Source organism: Corythoichthys intestinalis, chromosome 7 (assembly GCF_030265065.1).
Source record: "Corythoichthys intestinalis isolate RoL2023-P3 chromosome 7, ASM3026506v1, whole genome shotgun sequence".
In the NCBI taxonomy this organism is placed as follows: domain Eukaryota; kingdom Metazoa; phylum Chordata; class Actinopteri; order Syngnathiformes; family Syngnathidae; genus Corythoichthys; species Corythoichthys intestinalis.
The window spans coordinates 6,238,831-6,262,350 of NC_080401.1; the positions used below are offsets into that span (position 1 = coordinate 6,238,831).

The 23,520-nt window shown below is 38.8% G+C and overlaps 2 protein-coding genes across 3 annotated transcripts in view; both read right to left on the reverse strand.

The window, feature by feature from the left end:
- phactr1 (phosphatase and actin regulator 1) overlaps positions 1 to 16,287 on the reverse strand; it is a 60,813-nt gene extending 44,526 nt beyond the window's left edge. Inside the window, exon 1 of the mRNA XM_057841231.1 lies at positions 16,072 to 16,287. Within this exon, the coding sequence (XP_057697214.1) occupies positions 16,072 to 16,192 (121 nt within the window). The 5' untranslated portion in view covers positions 16,193 to 16,287. The remainder of the gene's footprint in view (positions 1 to 16,071) is intronic.
- Positions 16,288 to 21,439: 5,152 nt separating this feature from the next.
- LOC130919411 (uncharacterized) lies at positions 21,440 to 23,233 on the reverse strand. Of its 2 annotated transcripts, none has more exons than XM_057842078.1 (2): positions 22,960 to 23,233; positions 21,440 to 22,385 (listed from the first exon to the last, which is right to left on the reverse strand). In XM_057842078.1, exon 2 carries the CDS (start codon positions 22,366 to 22,368, stop codon positions 21,757 to 21,759), a length of 612 nt encoding a protein of 203 aa, XP_057698061.1. In that variant the 5' UTR covers positions 22,369 to 22,385; positions 22,960 to 23,233; the 3' UTR covers positions 21,440 to 21,756. The 2 variants fall into 2 exon arrangements, with proteins under 2 accessions (XP_057698061.1, XP_057698060.1); XM_057842077.1 differs by having other exon boundaries at positions 22,938 to 23,233.
- Positions 23,234 to 23,520: the final 287 nt, after the last annotated feature.

Below are 23,520 nucleotides of genomic sequence, written 5' to 3' on the forward strand. Positions count from 1 at the left end.
CACCACCTGTACTAGTCTCCTTGGAACCCATGTTAACCCAACCACCCAATTATTATATCTAATTTTTCATATTTTAATTTTTCGGTAATTGCATTTCGTAAATGCATTTTTCTAATACTGGTACAAAAGAATGTGACAACAGGAGTTAAATTTCAAATGAATTAAAAGCTGGTGGCAAGCACTTTACAGAGATCACAGCTCATGCAGTAATACAAAAACTAAAGACTACTTACTGATGATGAGATTCTGCGTCCGTCAAAAACCCTCTTAATGTAAAATTAATACAAGCTGTTATTAATGTTTTACTGATTTCAATGTCGTGAAACAGATAGCAACCTGGCAAGAACACAACATCTTTAATAGTCCATTTGGTTTCTTCCCTTCGATTTCAGAAGCCTAGCGGATAGACACTCCCAATTTCGCAATGACAACTAAAATCAGAGTTATTTATTTATTTTATCTATTTGATATGTGACCAAAGTGTCTTATTTGTTTATGTGAGATGAAACATATTCTTGTACACATGTTTTTTGACAAAGGGCACACAGACAGCTATTTTTATTTTCCCGCAGAGCACAGTTGCCAAATAGGCTACGTTCCTAAATCAAGCCATTGTGTGTTGAAAGAAAAGCAAATGCTGCCATTTTGTCACGATATTTATACTTTTGGATGTTCTGATAATGGTAGGATTGTTCTTGATACTAAATACATACATTGTTGTCAGTTCTTGATCAATGCCCCCGTTGACATCACCAGCCAAAAGAGGTCTCATGAGAGGATATGAACTGTTCCCTTGATCAGCACATAGACTTTAGGGTACAACCACATGGAACAGATAAGTCGATAAATGATTTTCTCTCCTCACCAGTCACTGCAAGTCAGCAGTCAAACAATTATTGATCCAGATGTGGTGTGTTAGAGCTAGAGATAGGATGCGACACTTTTCTCAATCAGTTAGAAAGCTGTGATCAATAGCTGCAATGATGCAGATGTGACTGCTGGCTCATTTTTTTTGCTGGAAAAGCTTGCCCACAAGATAAGTGCTGCCAGCATGAACAAACAGAAGCTGTTATCGATTCGCTCTTACACGTTGACCAGATGGGCTTTTGTTATGTGTGAGATTGTGGTTCTAGGTCTTCTCAATATGTTAAGTGCATTGAGTTTGGTTGGTTTTGATTTAATTTTTTTGTGTGGAGCAATTTAAGATAAATTTTCGCTTATGAAAAGTGCAGTAAAGAGTTTTGATTTTTTTTTTTTTTTAATTTGATGATGATTATCTCAGAGTAGAACATATATACCGTATACAAATTTATACAATCTACAGATTCAGTTTCACATACACAAGTGTTAACGACAAAATAACACTTTACACAAGTAAAGTGCTTGTGTAGCTTCATCCGTTTCCACCGATATGTATTATTTACAGTGGTATGAAAAAGTATCTGAACCTTTTGGAATTTTTCACATTTCTGCATAAAATCACCATCAAATGTGATCTGATCTTTGTCAAAATCACACAGATGAAAAAACTGTCTGCTTTAACCAAAACCACCCAAACATTTACAAGTTTTCAATATTTTAATGAGGATAGTATACAAACAATGACAGGAGGGGGAAAAATAAGCAAGTGAACCATCACATTTAATATTTTTTGCCCCCCACCCTTTAGCAGCAATAACTTCAACCAGACGCTTCCTGTAGCTGCATATCAGTCTTGCACATCAATCTAGACTAATCTTGGCCCATTCTTCTCAACTAAACTGATGTGGTTCAGTCAGATTCTTGGGATATCTGGCATGAATCGCTGTCTTTAGGTCATGCCACAGCATCTCAATGAGGTTCAAGTCTGCACTTTGACTTGGCCACTCCAGATCGTGTATTTTGTTCTTCTGAAACCATTCTGAAGTTGATTTACTTCTGTGTTTTGGATCATTGTCTTGTTGCAGCATCCATCCTCTTTTTAGCTTCAACTGTCTGACAGACGGCCTCAGGTTTTCCTGCAAAACATCCTGATAAACTTTTGAATTCATTCTTCCATGAATGATTGCAAGTTGTTCAGGCCATGAGGCAGCAAAACAACCCCAAATCATGATGCTCCCTCCACCATGCTTCACGGTGGGGATGAGGTGTTGATGTTCGTGAGCTGTTCCATTTTTCCTCCACACATGATGCTGTGTGTTACTCCCAAACAATTTAACTTTGGTTTCATCAGTCCACAAAAATATTTAGTCAAACCTTCTGCGGAGTGTCCGAGCGCCTTTTACATTAAACGAGCAACAATGTTTTTTTAGACAGCAGCGGTTTCCTCAATGGAGTCCTCCCATGAACACCATTCTTGGCCATAGTTTTACATATGGTTGATGTGTGCATAGAGATATTGGACTGTGCCAGTGATTCCTATAAGTCTTTAGCAGACGCTCTTGGGTTCTTTTTTTACCTATCTGAGTATTCCACGCAAAACTCTTGGCGTCATCTTTGGTTGGCGGCCACTCCTTGGGAGAAAAGCAACAGTACCAAACTCTCTCCATTTGTAGACAACTTCTCTGACTGTCAATTCATGAACATCCAGACTTTCAGAGATGCTTTTGTATCCTTCCCCAGCTTTAAACAAATCAACAATCCTTGATCGCAAGTCTTCAGACAGCTCTTTTGAACGAGCCATGATCCAAATAAGACAATACTTCTCATCAAGACATTTCTTACCAGGTGTGTTTTGTATAGTGGGCAGAGCAGCTTTAAAACTACTCATCAGTGATTGAGCACACACCTGACTTAAAATGTTAGGTAAAACTTAATTTCAATTGCTCTTTAATTCTCCTTAGGTAGAGAGTTCACTTATTTTTTCCCCCCTTCTGTCCTTGTTTGCAAGCTATCCTCGTTAAAAATATGAAAGCCTATAAATGTTTGGGTGGTTTTCGTTAAAGCAGACACTGATTTTTCATCTGTGTGATTTGACAAAGATCAGCTCACATTTGATGGTGATTTTATGCAGAAATGTGAGAAATTCCAAAAGGTTCAGATACTTTTTCATAACACTGTATACTGTACTCTATGTTAAGTGTAGATTATTACAACAATTCTGAACGATGTATCGTTATTAGCACAGTCGAATCGAAATTGATAAAACACAAAACATCTATCAATATCCTCCTTTGGATGCTATTCTGTTAGAAATAATGGTTATCATTCAATTGTCTGAAATATTTCAGCAACAGGATTGCCAAAAACATCAAACTTGTTTTACTGATTGTGTTAAATGTGTACATATTATTGTACTGAATCAGTATGAGAAACGTCAAATCGTGGCAGTCTTTGTGATAGCATCAAAAATCGTAGCTTTGCCCAAAGAATCAATATCATATCCTATCATCTTAACATTGATGATTTACACTTCAAATATTTGTAATGTTGTTGTTTTGTCTTTTTTTTTTTTTTTTTTTTTTACAATGCAGAAGTTTTAACAAACTTCACAGAAGGGATTGTTCAGAGTCTATCCGTCTAAAAACTGCTGACTTGACTGAAAATTACATTTCACACGGTAATGGAAACAAACAAGCAATAAAATTCACTGCACTGTAAACAGAAGCTTAACAAGCGCCAAAAACTCCAAAACTAAACTAAATAATATCTCTTGGCAAAATGATTTACAGGCCAGACCTTATGTCAGGTGATTACCAGTATTTATGATTGTTCTTCTTCTTTAGCTTAACGGCAGATTGCAAGCAAGTACCAGACATGACAATGGGTCAGGGGTTAAAAAGGTGAGAAGGGTGTGGAGGAAATATGATACGGGAGGGCTGTCCCAAACGACTAATTTTCTCCCGATTAGTCAGCCGACAACTTTTACAATTAGTCGACTAATAATTTTTTATTTTTATCTTTTTTAACTAATTCAGAAATGAAATTTTTGTTGACGCTTATTAATTCACAAAAACGTTTTGGAACACTTAAATTCTTTATTAAAGTACAAATAAACATGTAAATAATAAAAAATCACATATAAACAATGAGGTCAAATGCTGATTGTAGGCCTGAACGATATTGGAAAAAACTATCATTGCCATATTTGGGGGAGTTAGCGATATTAAAACGAGAAAATTTTTCACCAAATAACTTGAATAGCTCCGTTTGGGATAACTGCACTGTTGACCAAGAAAAAACATTTGGTCGCTCTGCCTAGCAGGCAGTAATGGGAAATTAGCAATATAAATAATAGTAAAATAAAATAAAAATAGTAAATTAGTAATGGGAGAGTGAAACGCTGTGGTGCTGTACGAGCATGAAGCAGAAAAACATGAATGTATGTTGTTTTTAAATAAAAACCCAACCCTTTTCACCCGATTCCGATGCTCTGAAAAATGGCGCCATCGGCCCTAATTTATATAACTCAGTTTAATCCAGGATCTGCACACTTGCTGCGTTTATGAAGTAAAACATAAATTTAAATGTTTAAAGTTTAAATGTAACAATTCTTTAAAATATATATATATATCTAGCATTAATATTATAATATACTACTACTATATATAATAGTTTTATAGTAATTATAATATTCATTGCCAATCATATTTTTTAAAAAGGGTGTTATTTTAAAGGTATTCTTAGTGTAGAATCTGAATTCTGTAGTATTATAGTATTTACATATTATAGTATTAATTCTGAAGTATGTGGGATTAACTCCAGAAATCGTTATTTAAATGACAAACGTGACATGCTTTTATTTTGAAATGTTCACCAGAAGTACGTTCGCTAAACCACTAACAACTTTACACGCCCCAAAAAGCACTTTTCGTCATTGGTTATCCTGTCGCTAATAGATTTTTTTCATTTTTTTGTTTGTAAATGCTGTTAACCAGCGATATTTCATGTTTGAAGTGTTACCTTTTAACCGCAAGGTTGCATTTTGGAAAAGACTGCCAATGTTTTATAGAAGGCTAAAGTAGGTAGTCTTTTTCCCCCCAATAGTGTCAATGTAGCAATGCTAACGTTTACAGTGTTTAATATAGATGTGTTTCCTTATTTTGTATGTGTGAACTGTAACTCTGCGGTGTGTTGATGACCAATAAACATCTGGACACAACAACTGGAGTCTCATACAGTTGTGGTCAAAAGTTTACATACACTTGTGAAGAACATAATGTCATGGCTCTCTTGAGTTTCCAGTTATTTCTACAACTCTGATTTTTCTCTGATAGAGTGATTGGAACAGATACTTCTTTGTCACAAAAACATTCATGAAGTTTGGTTCTTTTATGACTTTATTATGGGTGAACAAAAAAAAGTGATCAAATCTGCTGGGTCAAAAATATACATACAGCAGCGCTAATATTTGGTAACATGTCCCTTGGCCATTTTCACTTCAATTAGGCGCTTTTGGTAGCCATCCACAAGCTCCTGACAAGCTTCTGGTTGAATCTTTGACCACTCCTCTTGACAGAATTGGTGCAGTTCAATTAAATTTGATGGCTTTCTGACATGGACTTGTTTCTTCAGCATTGTCCACAAGTTCTCAATGGGGTTTAAGTCAGGACTTTGGGAAGGCCATTCGAAAACCTTAATTCTCGCCCGATTTAGCCATTCCATTACCACTTTTGATGTGTGTTTGGGGTCATTGACCCAATTGCGCCCAAGACCCAATCTTCGGGCTGATGACGTTAGGTTATCTTGAAGAATTTGAAGGTAATCCTCCTTCTCCATTATCCCATTTACTCTCTGTAAAGCACCAGCTCCATTGGCAGCAAAACAGCCCCACAGCATAATACTACCACCACCGTGCTTGACGGTAGGCATGGTGTACTTGGGGTTAAAGGCCTCACCTTTCCTCTTCCAAACATATTGCTGGTGTAATTGGGGTTAAAGGCCTCACCTTTTCTCCTCCAAACATATTGCTGGGCATTGTGGCCAAACAGCTCGATTTTTGTTTCGTCTGACCACAGAACTTTCCTCCAGAAGGTCTCATCTTTGTCCATGTGATCAGCAGCAAACTTCAGTCGAGCCTTAAGGTGCCGCTTTTGGAGCAAGGGCTTCCTTCTTGCACGGCAGCCTCTCAGTCCATGGAGATGCAAAAAACGCTTTTTGGTGATTCTCGGTTGAATCTTCACCCTCCTGACCAATTTTCTCTCAGCAGCAGGTGATAGCTTGCGTTTTCTTTCTGATCGTGGCAGTGACAAAACAGTGTCATGCACTTTATACTTACAAACAATTGTTTGCACTGTTGCTCTTGGGACCTGCAGCTGCTTTGAAATGGCTCCAAGTTACTTTCCTGACTTGTTCAAGTCGTTGATTGTTCAAGTCAATAATCATTCACAAGAAATTGCCAATTCGTGTTGCTGTATGTATATTTTTTGACCCAGCAGATTTGATCACTTTTTCTGTTAACCCATAATAAAGTCATAAAAGAACCAAACTTCATGAATGTTTTTTGTGACAAAGAAGTATCTGTTCCAATCACTCTATCGGAAAAAATCAGAGTTGTAGAAATAACTGGAAACTCAAGAGAGCCATGACATTATGTTCTTCACAAGTGTATGTAAACTTTTGACCACAACTGTATGTCATCTACACGCACGCACAAGTTTATGGACGCACGCACATGGTGATAAAACGCAGCCGTGAAAATTACCGCCGTCATTTTTATTTACCTTACGATAAATGGACTCATTGCATATCGCGACAGGCTTAGCAACTTCAATAAAACATGTCGTTAGTTAGATGGAATTACGACTCCCCTTCCCCCTAAAAATGTTCTCCTCGGATCTACACAATTCATGTAGGTCACCCTTTTTTACTTCACAAATGGCAAATTTCGCTGAAAGGTGAGTGCTTTTAATGTCTGAATTACAGGTGCATACTCCCACCTTCTATACAAAAGTGTACAGCACCCATCTGAAGGTGCGCTGCTCTCATTGTTGGTTTTCATTGGTCAGTATCTTGTTCACCTGCGTAATCTTGCTTGTACTTGTGTTGCTGCCTCTAGTGCTCAAGTATGGCATAGTTGCACAGGGCTTATCGATTCCGGCGGAGGAATGAAAATGAAACTATCAATTCACAATAGGCCTGAACGATATTGGGAAAAACTATTGCTGCGATTTTTTTTGGGTTTGCGATATATTGCGATATTATATTGCGATATTAAAAAAAATTTATATATATTTTTTTCAAGATATTTTTACAAGATGACTTAAATAGCTGTTTGGAAAGACTTTAGATCACCACAGTGTACAGTCATCCCTTGTTTTTCGCGGTTAATGGGGACCAGAACCCGCCGCGATAAGTGAAAAACCGCGAAGTAGCCCACCCCCCCATTTAAAATTTTTTTGGTGTGTGTGTTTTTTGTGCCCAATGTATTTATTCAGATTTAGCATTGGAAAGAGATACATACAGGTTGACCCAAAAAAAAGTTTACACTCAGTTGACTGCTTGTTTAAAAGCCATTGAAACATATCTAAATAGGTTGCCATGCTTAAGTGATTCATTAAGGTCACTCAATGCAGCTGGTAATCTCTCGTCTCTACAATTCCTGTGCTTCTGCTGAAAATGAAGAAAACTTTAGCTGTACCTGAATTGCTGCGTGCCGGTCTGACACCTACTGAGATTGCAGCAAATCCGAGAATATCCAGATGTGCAGTCTACAAAGTTAAAAAGAAGCTGAAAGATATTGGAACAGCCTCACGAAAACCTGGGTCTGGAAGTGCCGATCTGTGCGGACCAAAAAATTGATTGACAAGGTGATATGTGGCCACCCCAGAGTCCAGATCTCAATCCCCTGGATTATAGCATATGGGCAACTGTGGAGGACAGTGCCTGTAAGAAGCCACAAACTTCTGTGGCAGCCTTGGAGAGGTCCATTGTTAGATCTTGGGAAAAGATGACAGCATCCTACATAAAGAAGCGTTCCGCAGGCGCCTGGAGGCTGTTGTGACACTTAAGGGAGGGCACATTGAAAAATAGAGTGTACTGTACATGTTCTTTACAATAATGTATAATTTGTGATTCAATTCTAATTCTAAACTGAATAAACATGGCATTTAAGTTGTATTATGGCAGTGTAAACTTTTTTTTGGGTCACCGTGTATAAGACATGTTTTTTTCTCACTCCCCCCACCCCCCAAAGTGATTTAAAAAATGTATATAAATAAATGGTTTTTAAGCACTTCAAATTTCATAATTATGATAAGTTTTAAACATAACTGTCCAACCAAATCATTTTTGAACAAGAATAAAGTACTGTAGCAGATAAATGCTTGGCTTTATTAAATGCTTCTGTTTATCTACTTTAGCTGTGACCGTTGAAGTGACATGTAGAAATTTCAAACTCCTCATGTTCACTTCTGGCATTTAAATGTCTCCAACGTCCCCACATTACACACATTCATTCCAGCGCGGCTTCCTTGCAATTGTTTAACAAGTTAAACGATGATTGACAGATGCCCGTGTGAAGTCTGCTTCTTTGGCCAGATCAAAGCCATTGTTGTGCCGCAGTGACTGAGACGATCAAAAGGCTGGGAGAGGGAGGGTAGGAGGCTATGGGCAGACCAGAACGTGAGGCGTATGTGGATCAAAAAAAAAGAAAAACTATCGCACGTGCTTGCGATGGGACTATTGCGCACACGCACATCGCGATGGCGATGTTTAAACGATATATCGTTCAGGCTTAATTCACAATGAGAAAAAAACAAAAGTAATGATTTGTACATGTATACATGCATATATCTGAATATTTTTAAATAAATACTGTAGGCCTATTTATTTATTTATTTATTTTTATTGCAAATAAAAATTCGGGATTGAGTAAGGGCGTTTGAAGTGAGAAGTAGGGAGGGATCACTGTATTAGATTCCAAAATGAGGCGGGACGTTGGATGACTGGTTATGATGTTGCCTCAACTAGTTTTGAGGCAACCTCCCAATATGAACGCTTTAATCTCTGAGAGTTCTTCAAACTTTGTTTTATATGTCAACTTGGGTATTAAAAGCTTCACTTGGCTCAGGTTTTGTCCCACAGCACAATGACTAACTTGTCTAAGCTGAATAGATGAGTACACATGCCAGCAGAGAATGAGTGCAGGTTGAGTGTTTTTCGGTGGGAAGCAGCTAGGCCGTGTGAGCATTTCTATGCATGTAAATTCTTGCTACATCTCACTATATTTTTTTGTCTTGTTTAGATGTAGCGAACATATCTGCTCAAAGCCTAGTTTATAATGTACTCTGTAGAGGAAGAGCTACGAATACAGTAATATACGCACATGAAAGATGGACTCACACTATATTTTAAAGCCAGTTCTTTTCAGATCTATATTGCTACCCTGAATTTAGCCACCATACAATACACACTTCAGGTGCTCGGTATAAGCAACGCAGCATACATAATAATAACAAATTTAAAAAAGAAAAAAAAATAAGAGCGACCCATTGCAAGGAATTCATCAAAAGGATCCCCTTGAGTGTGTGTGCACCTTAACATCTAGGAAGCAATGCGTAGAGAAGCACCGACAATAGTCACAACAATAGAAGTTGTAGTAGTAGAAGAACTATCAAACTTTGTTGACCTCTTTGGAAGTGTGCAAAGGCCATATGCCTGTGAATATTGTTTTTTTTTTTTTTTTTTTCATGAATGTTCCCGAGGCATTTGTGTGTGCTCAAGAAAAGGCTTATTTTTATTAGCACGTCAATTCAATTCAATTCAATTTTATTTGTATAGCCCTAAATCACAACAGATGTCTCAAAGGGCTTTGCAGAGGCAATATGATACACAATTAAGAAATGAAGCAACAAAAATGAATAGATACAGTTCAAGTCCTGGGTACCCCCTATCCGTCAATGGCCTCTTCCATTCTATATTAGCATTAGCTAATGACAACAAACGAATGTTTAGTGTATTTTGATGCACTATATGTGATTTTTTTTTCTCGTTATGTACGCTTAGTTTTAAAGTATCTGTGGTCAGTGATCAGCTGAGAAAATAAAGGTTCCTGGAGCATGTATGGTGTGCAGTGTTATACCGTATTGGCCCGAATATAAGACTACGGTGGCCGAGAGGTGTCAGGCGAACTGCAAAGCCCAAACACTTTGCAAATAGAAAAAAGCACAAACCCCAATTGCAAACGCTTTCCAAAAGACACAAAGCAGGAATGCAGACTGCACCAACACGATCCCCAATTCCTAAAGCGTGATTGCAAATTGGCAAAAGCACGAACCCCAATTGCCACAACTAGCACGAACGTAGCACAAGCGAATGGCACCACTTCGGAACCATTTTGCAGTAAATGGGGGGCTTAGAAGGACGTCATCACTCGAAATTAATATCTCAAGCCCCCCATTTACTGCAAAATGGACCTGAATTTGTTTGTGCTACGTTCGTGCTAGTTATTATGACACCCCTCTGTTTTTGAGAGAGTTAGTACGCTCCATTAGCTGGGGAGCTAAGCTAGGAAAAAGCCACGAGTGACGTTACCGCTCGAAATAAGTATCTCAATAAAAGCATAATACTGTATCTACAAAACTGTTGCAGCACAAACGATTGACATCATTTTTATATAAATTTGCGTCTGATGGGGGGGCAACTTCACGGAGGTCCGTAGAGATGATCACAAAGCACATGTATAAATATACAAAGTGTCTTTTTTTTTTTTTTTTTTTTTTTAACTTCTGGGTCATCGTCTTTGCAATGGTCTTGGAAGCCTTTTGCATTCGTGCTGCAAGCCATTTGCTGGCTTGCAGCACGAAAGCACGAAGGCAAAAGGCTCGCAAGACAATTGCAAAGACCATAACTCAGAAGAAAGGGTTAAAAAAAAAAAAGAAGACGACACTTTGTATATTGCTACATGTGCTTTGTGACCATCTCTACGGACCTCTGTAAAGTTGCACCCCCCCATCAGACGTAAATTTGTATAAAAATGATGTCAAATGTTTGTGCTGCAACGGTTTTGTAGATGCAGTATTATGCTTTTATTGAGATAATAATTTCGAGTGGTGACATCACTTGTAGTTTTTTCCTAGCTTAGCTCCCGCGGTTAATGGAGCGTACCAACTCTCTCAATAACAGAGGGGTGTCCTAACAACTAGCACGAACGTAGCACAAACAAATTTGGGTCCATTTTGCAGTAAATTGGGGGGCTTGAGATATTAATTTCGAGTGATAACGTCCCTCTCAGCCCCTCATTTACTGCAAAATAGTTCCGAAGTGGTGCCATTCTTTTGTGCTACGTTTGTGCTAGTTGTTAGGACACCCCTCTGTTATTGAGAGAGTTGGTACGTACCATTAACATAACATGACAGAGGGGTGTCCTAACAACTAGCACGAACGTAGCACAAGCGAATGGCACCACTTCGGAACCATTTTGCAGTAAATGGGGGGCTTAGAAGGACGTCATCACTCGAAATTAATATCTCAAGCCCCCCATTTACTGCAAAATGGACCTGAATTTGTTTGTGCTACGTTCGTGCTAGTTATTATGACACCCCTCTGTTTTTGAGAGAGTTAGTACGCTCCATTAGCTGGGGAGCTAAGCTAGGAAAAAGCCACGAGTGACGTTACCGCTCGAAATAAGTATCTCAATAAAAGCATAATACTGTATCTACAAAACTGTTGCAGCACAAACGATTGACATCATTTTTATATAAATTTGCGTCTGATGGGGGGGCAACTTCACGGAGGTCCGTAGAGATGATCACAAAGCACATGTATAAATATACAAAGTGTCTTTTTTTTTTTTTTTTTTTTTTTAACTTCTGGGTCATCGTCTTTGCAATGGTCTTGGAAGCCTTTTGCATTCGTGCTGCAAGCCATTTGCTGCCTTGTTGTGGCAATTGGGGTTTGTTCTTTTGCCAATTTGCAATCGCGCTTTAGGAATTGGGGATCGTGTTGTGGCAGTATGCATTCGTGCTGCGAGTCATTTGCTGTCGTGTTGTGGCAATTAGGGTTCGTGCTTTTGCCAATTTGCAATCGCGCTTTAGGAATTAGGGATCGTGTTGGTGCAGTTTGCATTCCTGCTTTTTTTTAATTTGGAAAGCATTTGCAATTGGGGTTCGTGCTTTTTTCTATTTGCAAAGTATTTGGACTTCGCATTTTTTCCTGACACCTCTCAGCCACCGTATAGGACGGTGTTTTTTGCATTGAAATAAGACTGAAAAAGTGGGGGTTGTCTTATATTCGGGGTCTAGACATTATACCCATTCACGACGCTAGATGGCGCCAGGTAGCATTGAAGCGAATGCTGAACTTGACTCTCCTGGCCAAAGCGAACCCCTTAAGGTTAATGCAGTTATTGCAATTTTGTTGTTTAATCACAACAGATTGGTTTATTTACATTTCAAAAACCAGAAGCCATTCATTTACGAATGTGATTGCACTTTAGTTTACATATTTAAATGTTCAGATATTAAGATTTGAATGAGGCAAAATAACATGCTTTTTCTCGCAATATATTGTTATAATCATTTGTTTCAAATGTACTGTATTTATTTTCAGTTAAAAAATTAATTTGGTGTTCAAAAAGTCTTTTTTCAAACTTGAGTCTTGAAAAAGAGGGGGTCGTCTTATAATCAGGGCCGTCTTATATTCGGGCCAATACGGTAATATTTGCGTGTATTCTGGTATTTTCCAAAATTATCGCTCCGATTAATTTCTTGGCATGCCACCATATTACAGGCAAATGTTACATCAAGTCGTTGACTGGGGTTCCCTCACACCCAGCAGTTGCTATTGAATTATATGCCGAATTTTTGTTCTAATCATATTTTCCGTGATCAGATTGACAGGCATGCAAAAGTTTTTATCCCTGTTTTTGTTCCGCCATGATAGTTAGTCTTATCTCAGCCTGAAAGTTGTGGTCACTGTCCTAAGGCCTTGCAACCCTGTTGAAGAGTCCTTAAACAAAATACTTACGCAAACACCTGATGCTGTGATATTAGTAGCTGAATGACAAGACAAAATTAAAAGCTCATTGAAAGCCCATTTGGCAAAAGCTATTTTGACTAACTCTTGTTTACTACAATAAATACTCACATCCACATTTCCTCCCACACATATTGGCAGAAAAGGCAAGCTTGCAAGCACATGTATTAGAAGCAGCATAGATTTCTGGAATACACACAAATTTGTGTGCATCAAAAACCCATATTGAGAAGAATCGCTCCAGTATCATTATAATGAGCAGGGTTGGACAGACTAAATGATCTGCCCACTCGTTATTTGTTAACAATAAAGAAATTCAATTTAAAAGGTTTACAAAGACAACACAGATTAACGGTCTTATTTGATTGATCCAAAGACACCACCCTTGTCTTCTAGATATAAGATAAGACATAGGACTCATCTGCACTGCCTCTGGACATTCTTGAAGATTTTCAAATTTTGGCATTGTTTAACTAGGGAAATAAGTTGTATTTTGAAAAGTAAAGTTTATAAAGATCTGGGTCAGATTCCGTTGGGGCTGCTACCTTTCAAAAAATTTAAAGACAAGAACAAATTTAAATTGTATGCTAAATTATGACTCAAAGCATGAAAATTAGTGTTATTTAATTGGGTAGATGAGAAATCACCTGTTACGCAGTGGTATGAGGATACAATGGGGCAAATAAGTATTTAGTCAACCACCAATTGTGCAAGTTCTCCTACTTGAAAAGATTAGAGAGGCCTGTAATTGTCAACATGGGTAAACCTCAAGCATGAGAGACAGAATGTGGGAGGAAAAAAACAGAAAATACATTGTTCGATTTTTAAATAATTTATTTCCAATTAGAGTGGAAAATAAGTATTTGGTCACCTACAAACAAGCAACATTTCTGACTGTCAAAGAGGTATAACTTCTTCTAACGAGGTCTAACGAGGCTCCACTCGTTACCTGTATTAATGGCACCTGTTTTAACTCATTATCGGTATAAAAGACACCTGTCCTCAACCTCAGTCAGTCACACTCCAAACTCCACAATGGCCAAGACCAAAGAGCTGTCGAAGGACACCAGAGACAAAATTGTAGACCTGCACCAGGCTGGGAAGACTGAATCTGCAATAGGTAAAACGCTTGATGTAAAGAAATCAACCATGTGAGCAATTATTAGAAAATGGAAGACATACAAGACCACTGATAATCTCCCTCGATCTGGGGCTCCATGCAAGATCTCACCCCGTGGCGTCAAAATGATAACATGAACGGTGGGCAAAAATCCCAGAACCACACGGGGGGACCTAGTGAATGACCTACAGAGAGCTGGGACCACAGTAACAAAGGCTAGTATCAGTAACACAATGCGCCGCCAGGGACTCAAATCCTGCACTGCCAGATGTGTCCCCCTGCTGAAGCCAGTACACGTCCAGGCCCGTCTGCGGTTCGCTAGCGAGCATTTGGATGATCCAGAATTGGACTGGGAGAATGTGTTATGGTCAGATGAAACCAAAATAGAACTTTTGGGTAGAAACACAGATTCTCGTGTTTGGAGGAGAAAGAATACTGAATTGCATCTGAAGAACACCATACCCACTGTGAAGCATGGGGGTGGAAACATTATGCTTTGGGGCTGTTTTTCTGCAAAGCGACCAGGACGACTGATCTGTGTAAAGGAAAGAATGGATGGGGCCATGTATCGAGAGATTTTGAGTGAAAATCTCCTTCAATCAGCAAGGGCATTGAAGATGAGACGTGGCTGGATCTTTCAGCATGACAATGATCCCAAACACACAGCCAGGGCAACAAAGGAGTGGCTTCGTAAGAAGCATTTCAATGTCCTGGAGTAGCCTAGCCAGTCTCCAGATCTCAACCCCATAGAAAATCTGTGGAGGGAGTTGAAAGTCCGTGTTGCCCAACGACAGCCCCCAAACATCCCTGCTCTAGAGGAGATCTGCATGGAGGAATGGGCCAAAATACCAGCAACAGTGTGTGAAAAGCCTGTGAAGGGTTACAGAAAACGTTTGGCCTCCGTTTTTGCCAACAAGGGGTACATAACAAAGTATTGAGATGAGCTTTTGGTATTGACCAAATATTTACTTTCCACCATGATTTGCAAATAAATTCTTTAAAAATCAAACTGTGATTTTCTGGTTTTTTTCCACATTCTGTCTCCCATGGTTGAGGTTTACCCATGTTGACAATTACTGGCTTCTCTAGTATTTTCAAGTGGGAGAACTTGCACAATTAGTGGTTGACTAAATACTTATTTGCCCCACTGTATTTGATCCAGTTTAAAGATGATGTACACACGTCCCTTCTTCATTATTGTATAGTCTACTTGAATGTATTACAAAAAAAAAGGTGGTGTACAGCCATGAGTAGAGGTCAACGCAAATCATGTGCTGTGGATTTGTCTCATTTTTTTTTTTTTTTTCCTTCCTAGGGGAGGGTCTATAGCACTTAAGATGCATTACTGTGAGTTGGGGGGGGGGGGGGGGTGTCGTGTTGGCTCATGGACGCTGTTTTACAGTGCAAGCTTTCGTAGCTATATCTGTTTCAGCACCAAGAGACAGTGAGCAGTTAGACGCGTTAAGATTGGAAGCCCTCTTCAACGTTTAGGTTGATTGCGGCGTTACTGATGGGAGGAATAGCAATGATTTAGCTGTGCAGTCTTTGTTGCAGTATCATCGTGACCATGGCAACAAAGAAAATTGTTACAATCACAGCATTAGACAGCATTAAGCACCATTTGACACGAGAGCGCGTCTCTTTCTCTCAATGCAGCGTTTAACGCAGTATTAGTTGACATTAGCATTTTACTACAACGAGGCGTCACTTTCGAATCATTTTTTAAACAGCAATCGCTTTTTGAGAGATAATTGCCTAAACCATCCATTTAAAATAAAACCTTGATAGACGGAGATTTCCCTCCTCGCACGTCTCACAGTGCATGAGTCACTGTGAGGTTAGTAGCCTATCCTTCAACGTGCAGCTGAGCATCATGGGTACCGTCAACCCGCATTCGTGAAACCCCAGAGTCATGCTGATGTCTCTCGGGGCTGTCATTAATGCAAAGGCGACGGGAGGCGCTTTACAGTATACCGTTCCTAAAGGGCTGCGACTGTCCATGCGAGTCTCAAACAATATGATATGAGGATGCGGCTAATGAATGTCGACTGCTTTACCTGTCTCCAGGTGCAAAGAGATCCTCGCTTCATTGATGTAAGGTGTGTCACTCTTGGATCGAACCCTCCGGATCGGCCTGCGGTCCTCCTGCTCCGGGGCCGTCGCAGCCGACGCCGCCATGTCCACGGCAACGTCCGCAGACGACCGGCGTGACGAGACTCGGCACCGCCGCCACTCGAGGACTCGGACACACACAGTGTGGGCGGGGTATTCTGAGGGGGTTGGCGGGGAAAAGGCACGGTCGCAGTCTGCGTGTCATCAGGTGTGTGATACTAAATCTTCAGATGTTAATACAATACTCTTGTCGATCAGTGGTTTTAAAAGATAAAATGATCGGCTTTTCAATAAGCTACAACCTTAACGACATTAAAATATTGTACAGTAGTGTAGTAGGCGTAAGTGTTCGGCAAATACAAGGTTGACGTTTTATTCCAAGAGTCACGAGCACATTATGCACATGAGCAGTAACAATAAGATTACATACACACACAAAAAAAGTCAAAATCAATGTTTTAAAACAATTCAATAAGCTTAAATGCAAATGTATCCATCCATACGTCATTTATATTGGATATTAACCCTTTAAAGCAGTGTTTTGCAACAGTTTTTGACTCACGGCACGTTATTACATTGGGAAAAAATTCGCGGCACACCACAAACAAAAAATGTTCCAAAATTATTTTCTGTACAGTATATTTAATTATCAAACAATTTCTCAGTATGTATACTTACTCAGTGTGAAACTTGAGCCTGTTTAGATGAACACAAAGTCGATATCCTTATTCTTCAACAGCTCTCAGTCTTCCTCTGTTTTTATTATTAGTTTTTTATAGCAGTTAGGCTTGAAAAAGCTCAGAATTATCAGACAGGGGGACTTGAGCAATGTCTTTGACCACATCTGGGCCGAGCATCTCACAGAAAATGGCTTTGCAGGCAGGTAGTATTAATTAATGTCTGTCACGGTGTGGGACTTTTTGGATTTAGCAACAACTAGCTTTGAGGGGTTTCTCATTTACCTTCGTAGTTTTTGTCAAAAAAGTTGCCTTTTTCTCTGTATTTTCACAAAGGCGAACAAAATAGTCCATCGACTTGTTTTGAAGCGACGGGTGTTTCGTTTGGAGATGACGTTTAAGCTTGCTTGGTATCGATGCTCGTGTCACGTTCAAGAACTGCTCAGATTTTTAGCCATTAGCCCCCTTTGCTGTTCTCAACAATGTGTTGGAATAAAACACAGGGGGAGGATTGACGGTCGTCACATTAGGATAAAATAGAAAGGACACTTTCTAGTATATCTACACATGACGAGTCTAACCAAATGATGTGCAGTAGACGTGCTGGGGTCCACAATGTCGCGGACAGAAAGGTCGTTGATGGCTAAAAATCAGAGCAGTTTTTGAACGCGACACATGCAATACTTCGCTCATCTACACACGACCGAGAACTTTCTACCTACTCCTTCCTTCCGTCCTACTGCAACTCCGCCCGACGACGTAAAAAATATATTGTAATAGCCCCGAATGGGGAAATAGAAAGGAGAGGAGTCGGTGATGAATTTCCCATTTTATTGTGGCATCAATGGAAAATAATAAACAAAATAACAGCGGCATCCGCAACATGCGACCGCTAACTTCGCTCACATGCCTTTCTCCTTCCCTCTTTGCTTGCTTCCCGCTATGTCACCACTCTGCAGTCTGATGGCCCCTTCAAGGGCTCGCACACAGTTATGGACATTACTATATATATGTATATATATATTAGGGCTGTCAAACGAACGATTAAAATTTTTAATCGAGTTAATTACAACTTCAAAATTAATTAATCGTAATTAATCACAATTCAAACCATCTATAAAATATGCCATATTTTTCTGTAAATTATTGTTGGAATGGAAAGATAAGACACAAGATGAATATATACTTTCAACATACGGTACATAAGTACTGTATTTGTTTATTATAACAATAAATCAACAAGATGGCATTAACATTATTAACATTCTGTTAAAGAGATCCATGGATAGAAAGACTTGTAGTTCTTAAAAGATAAATGTTAGTAAAAGTTATAGAAATGTTATATTAAAACTAGGGCTGTCAAACAATTAAAATTTTTAATTGAGTTAATCACAGCTTAAAAATTAATTAATCGAAATTAATCGCAATTCAAACCATCTCTAAAATATGCCATATTTTTCTGTAAATTATTGTTGGAATGGAAAGATAAGACACAAGACGGATATATACAGACAACATACTGTACATAAGTACTGTATTTGTTTATCGTAACAATAAATCCACAACTGGCATTATTAACATTCTTTCTGTTAAAGTGATCCACGGATAGAAAGACTTGTAGTTCTTAAAAGATAAATGTTATAGTTACAAGTTATAGTAATTTTATATTAAAACCCCTCTTCATGTTTTCGTTTTAACAAAATTTGTAAAATTTTCAATCAAAAGTAGAGTTAATATAATAATAATAAGAATAAAAATAACAATAATAAGAATAGAGTGACCAAAGTCTGAGTAAGTTTTACGTGTATTTAGCGTAGCTATTTTGATATGGAATGCCAGTTCATTGTGTTTAAATGTGTGAGAATAGGGCCTCATTACTATAGACTGAAGTGCTTTTCTTTTTGTGAACATTACTTTTTTTTTTGAGAGATAGGAATATTATTTTTGTTGTGCTTTCACTAAACGATACTTATTTTTGTTGTGAAGGAGCTGCCGAAGTTTATGCCAATAAACGGCACTCGCCTTTATAACATACATCTCTACATATCTTACCTAAAATACAACAAGAGACACAAATTGCCACTAAAAGAAAGAAAACTTACCGAAATATGTGTGGAGCACATATAGCAATTTGCATTGCATTGTGCATACAGCATAAACGTCTCACAACTAGTAATTCTCCCACATAGAAATAACATTAGGATGGAACGGCGCTGCCCCCAAGCGGCTGGTGGCATTCTCTTCACTCTTAATGTCCATAAACGGCCTCATTGTAATCTGTTTGAGACAATGTGCAAGCGGGTCATTCAGTGCAGGCGTTAATTGCGTCAAATATTTTAACGTGATTAATTTAAAAAATTAATTAACGGCCGTTAACGCGATAATTTTGACAGCCCTAATATATATATATATATATATATATATAAATATATATACATATATATTAGGGTTGCAATGGTTCAGGTAGCCCACGGTTTGGTTTGAACCTCGGTTTTGGGATCACAGTTTCGGTTCGGTTTGCTTTTTTTTTTTTTTTTTTTTTTAAACTGCCTTTATTTAAAAAATAAACTATAAAAATAAATAAATAAATAATAATATAATAAATATATAATAATAATAATAAAATAATAATAATAAATAAATTAATTAATTAAATTAAATATAAAAAATGAAATAAACACTTAAAATGTCAACATTTTCGACTGTTAAAATGCCTCTTAGCTCTTTGGCTAGTGTAGTGACTGGCTACTGAAATACACACACAGTAGTAAAAAAGGTTCTTGGCAAAGTAACTGGTGATACCTTTCATGTTTTTTTTTTTTTTCCCATTCATTCATTCTTTTTTTTTTAATTAAAAAAAAAAAAAAAAAAAAAAAAAAAAACATAGTAAACTTTGCTACGTTTGGAGGTCATTTGATGTTGTAAATCAACCGTTAAAATTGATAAAATTGCTCCCGTTTTTGCATTAGTTCCCTTCTGTCTACTTTCGACATGTGAAAATTTTAAAACTGTTTCATCCTTTAAAGACAGACTCAAGTCAAAATTTAGGTTCACTCGGAAGGTTTACTACAACAGAGCCTTTCTGAGAAGTTTACTGCTCTAAAATGGCGGCTGTTTACTAACGCTACTGAGTCCGTCATTTCGCATGTAGTTCTATGTGCAAGAGGTATCTAGGCGCAGATTGTATTCTGTTGGCTACAGTCAGGAAATATTGGAGCCACCTAGCCTAGCATTGCGTTTGCTACAGCGTCTCAACAAACACTCTTCCCTCTCCTTGTCTGACTTTTTCTCGCGTCATTCAACCAAACGAACATTGTCTCGTTGCAGAAACGGTGACCAAATCCGAACGGATGAAGAAAAAAAAAAAAAAAAAACGTAATGCACGAAAAACGTGCAGATTTTGAACGTAACGTACGGCATACACATTTAAAAATCAGTGCTCACTTGTACAAATTACGACGAGACCGTACAACTTGACAGGTATGAATTATAGTGGACCGTCACAGTTAGTAGCACGGGACGTCCAACTATCAGTGGTCAGAGCGAAACTATGTGCTTTAGCGAAATCATCTTCGATGGCTTTGCCTGCCATTTCAAAAATGTCGGGGATTACGTTGTTGGAAAAATATGTCCGCGAGGGAATAATGTAACGCGGTTCAAGCATTGCAAATAAATTAACGAAGCCTGCCGTGTGTTTTCACTGGTGTTATCTTTGGGGTTGTCCTGCCCTGAGAAAGTGATATCTGTAGGTAATGCAGGCTGAGGTGCCGGAGTCATGTTATAAAAGTGTTGCCATTACCATGGGGAACAAGCGCTGAGCAATCGGTCTTTGTCGGTCACGTGCCAAAACTAGCGGACACACCCCCAAGCGCCATTTTGAGTGTACCGCGCATGAAAACACACCACAACAGGAGCAGCTCCGACGCCACATTACTGCCTCCAACTTCATCGTTGGATATAACAAACTACCTCGTTTACGGTATCAGCGCTTACACAAGTGAACAGTTTAAAAACTATAAATCTCTCGAAGCTCATGGACATTTCACGAATGGCTGGGTGCAGGATCTCTTCTCATTTCGACCGCAGGACTGCGACAACACAGCCGTCACTCTCGTTGCTCCTCTCGGAAACATGATACAGCTCTTACATGAACATTGTTGAACATGAATTGTACCTTGAATATCATCTTAAACATCACATGACTAAAACAGGTGATGGAACTGTCATAATGACATGCAAATTTATTGAGCAATATATTGTTTCAGCGTTGACATTGCCATGCCAAGATGTGCACTTCTCAATGAGACTTGTCATGTGAAGTGGGACAAATTTACTTGAACACGTTATTCTACAACTAGCGTTATTTTACTTCGTACGCACATATTTTAGATTTCCTTGTATTGCTATTTTGTTTACCATTGTGCTGCTGCTGTTTTGAGAATTTTAGTAAAAGTTATACATCTAAAGTAAAACTGTCATGCTTATTTTGTTAGCAAACATCGTATTTCCTATAGTGTTTATCTCCACATTGTTTGAATGTAATTAGTAAAGAAAAGTACTTTTCATTATCAAAACCAACACTAGTTCTTTATGTACTTAAGAGAGGCAAAGACTCAGGAAGACCCCAAAATTGTCATTGACATACTTTATTAAACAGGTTTAGGTCATCTAAAACGTATAAAAACTTTGCATGCACAAATACTACAAAAAGAAAACTAATTGTATTAAACTATTGTCAGGGCACACCACAGAGTGACAACCTTATCCAACATTGTGGCTTCTTCACCTTCACGTGGAAGAATCATGTTTATGGGTTTGGTTCCTGTTAAGATCTTATACTTCTGATAAACATTTCCGATGACCCTTTCAACATGGATTCTCAAATGTGCTATTTTCCGAGTTTCCTCCACATCTCTAGCTGCTAACTGACAGCGGCCCACACATTCCTGTATGTCAAAACCTCTCAGCCAAGACAATGTCCCCAGGTAACAAATTATCAAGAAAACCACTGTTCAGGGTTATATGTTTGTCACTTGTGCAACCTCCCCAGCCTTTTGATAAGAAACAAATGGCTCCCTTGGGTGTAATGCCTATAAAGTACTTAATAGTGTGGTGGTACTTGTAGCTGGAAAACATTTGGGCATGTGCTTTACGTGCTTTCAGATTTGGTTTCTCTGTGAAAATTTCAAAACAGTCAATAATCACAGTCTGTGTCACATCCTGACTGGTGTTGTGCGTCTCATCCTCTGTGATTAGCTGATCACCTTCTCCAGCTTCATGTGTCCCCTCTTCAGTCTGTAGCTTACCACTTTCTTCTCCAGCATCAGGTGTCCCCTCCTCATTCTGTTGGTGACTGTTTATTTCACCAGGTTCAGATGGTCCCTCCTTGGTCTGCAGCTCTTCAATGTTTGCATCCTGCTGGACCCCCATCTCTGGTGTTTGCAATGTCTCTTTCCGTAGCTGCTCACGCCTACTTAGTCTTGCAGAGCGAGCAGTCTTTGTCGGTGTAACAGATGTGTGTCCGAGATGTAGGGATGGTCCCCAGTCTGGGTCAGTCTCCATCATTTCATAAGCTGGTTCACCTGCAATCACGTTAGGTTTTATTTAGAAAGCTAGGTAAGATTGGATGTTTCCATGGCATTTCACAATCATAACCACTTAATCAGACATGCTACCATCCCATCAGATATAGTGAGGATAGATAGAGGAAATCTCACGCATTGAAAAAAATGTTTGTGCATTTTTGATGTTTACCTTTATCTTTCAAATCATTCACTCTGTAATGTTTTCATAAACTATGACTGAATAAATTAAACACTGATTTATCACGAACAGATTAACCCATTTCCACTGCCCTCCCTCTTTGCCTGTAGTTTACAAGTGAGGCTGGCTAGCTAGCTAAGGTTAGCCAATGAGAAAATAGCGACTTTAGAAAGCAAAAAACAGCATATTTAGTATCAATACTTACACAAAAAAAGCTCTTACTTGCCTTAACGAACAGATTTACCCATTTCCACTGCCCTCTCTCTTTGCCTGTAGTTTACAAGTGAGGCTGGCTAGCTAGCTAAGGTTAGCCAATGAGAAAATAGCGACTTTAGAAAGCAAAAAACAGCATATTCAGGATCAATACTTACACAAAGAAAAGCTCTGACTTGCCTTAATGAAAATGCCGAGAGTAAACACGCATTAAGTCACCCTTCCGTCTCACCGCTGCGACCCAGGCCAGGCCATCACGCCTCTTCGCTAGTTCCTCAACCTGCTGTCCATAACATCTTTTCCAAGTGGGAAAACGAAAAAAAATCTTACGTTGTGGTCAACTTTGCTGCCATTTTTGTCGTGTGATTTAGTATAGCAGCCTTTCACACAACAAGAGTGTCCCATTTTATCAAAGAGAATGATGAAAGCAAAGACGACTCTCACTGTTAAGTTGTTTACAATAAGTGAACGCCCAAAATGGCGATTCGACCCACAATGCACCGCAGCTTTTGCAAGCGTTACGTCACCTGACAAAGACCGATGCTTGCAATTTTTTTCCCCAATATTTTCTCTCCTTGCGCATTGTAGTCCACGGGGAAACCAAAATATTGCCACACCGCAGATTTGAAAGAAGCCGGTCCTTCCTCAAAATTCGGTCTCTCCACCGCTCGCCATAGCTATTTCTTTCTTGTTTCACTTTCACTTCACTCGTAAGCGAGAGAGGGCGTTACTCGGCTTCTA

Bases quoted from the DNA above. Each gene is read 5' to 3' on its own strand.
- LOC130919411 (XM_057842078.1), bottom strand. From the start codon at position 22,368: ATGATGGAGACTGACCCAGACTGGGGACCATCCCTACATCTCGGACAC.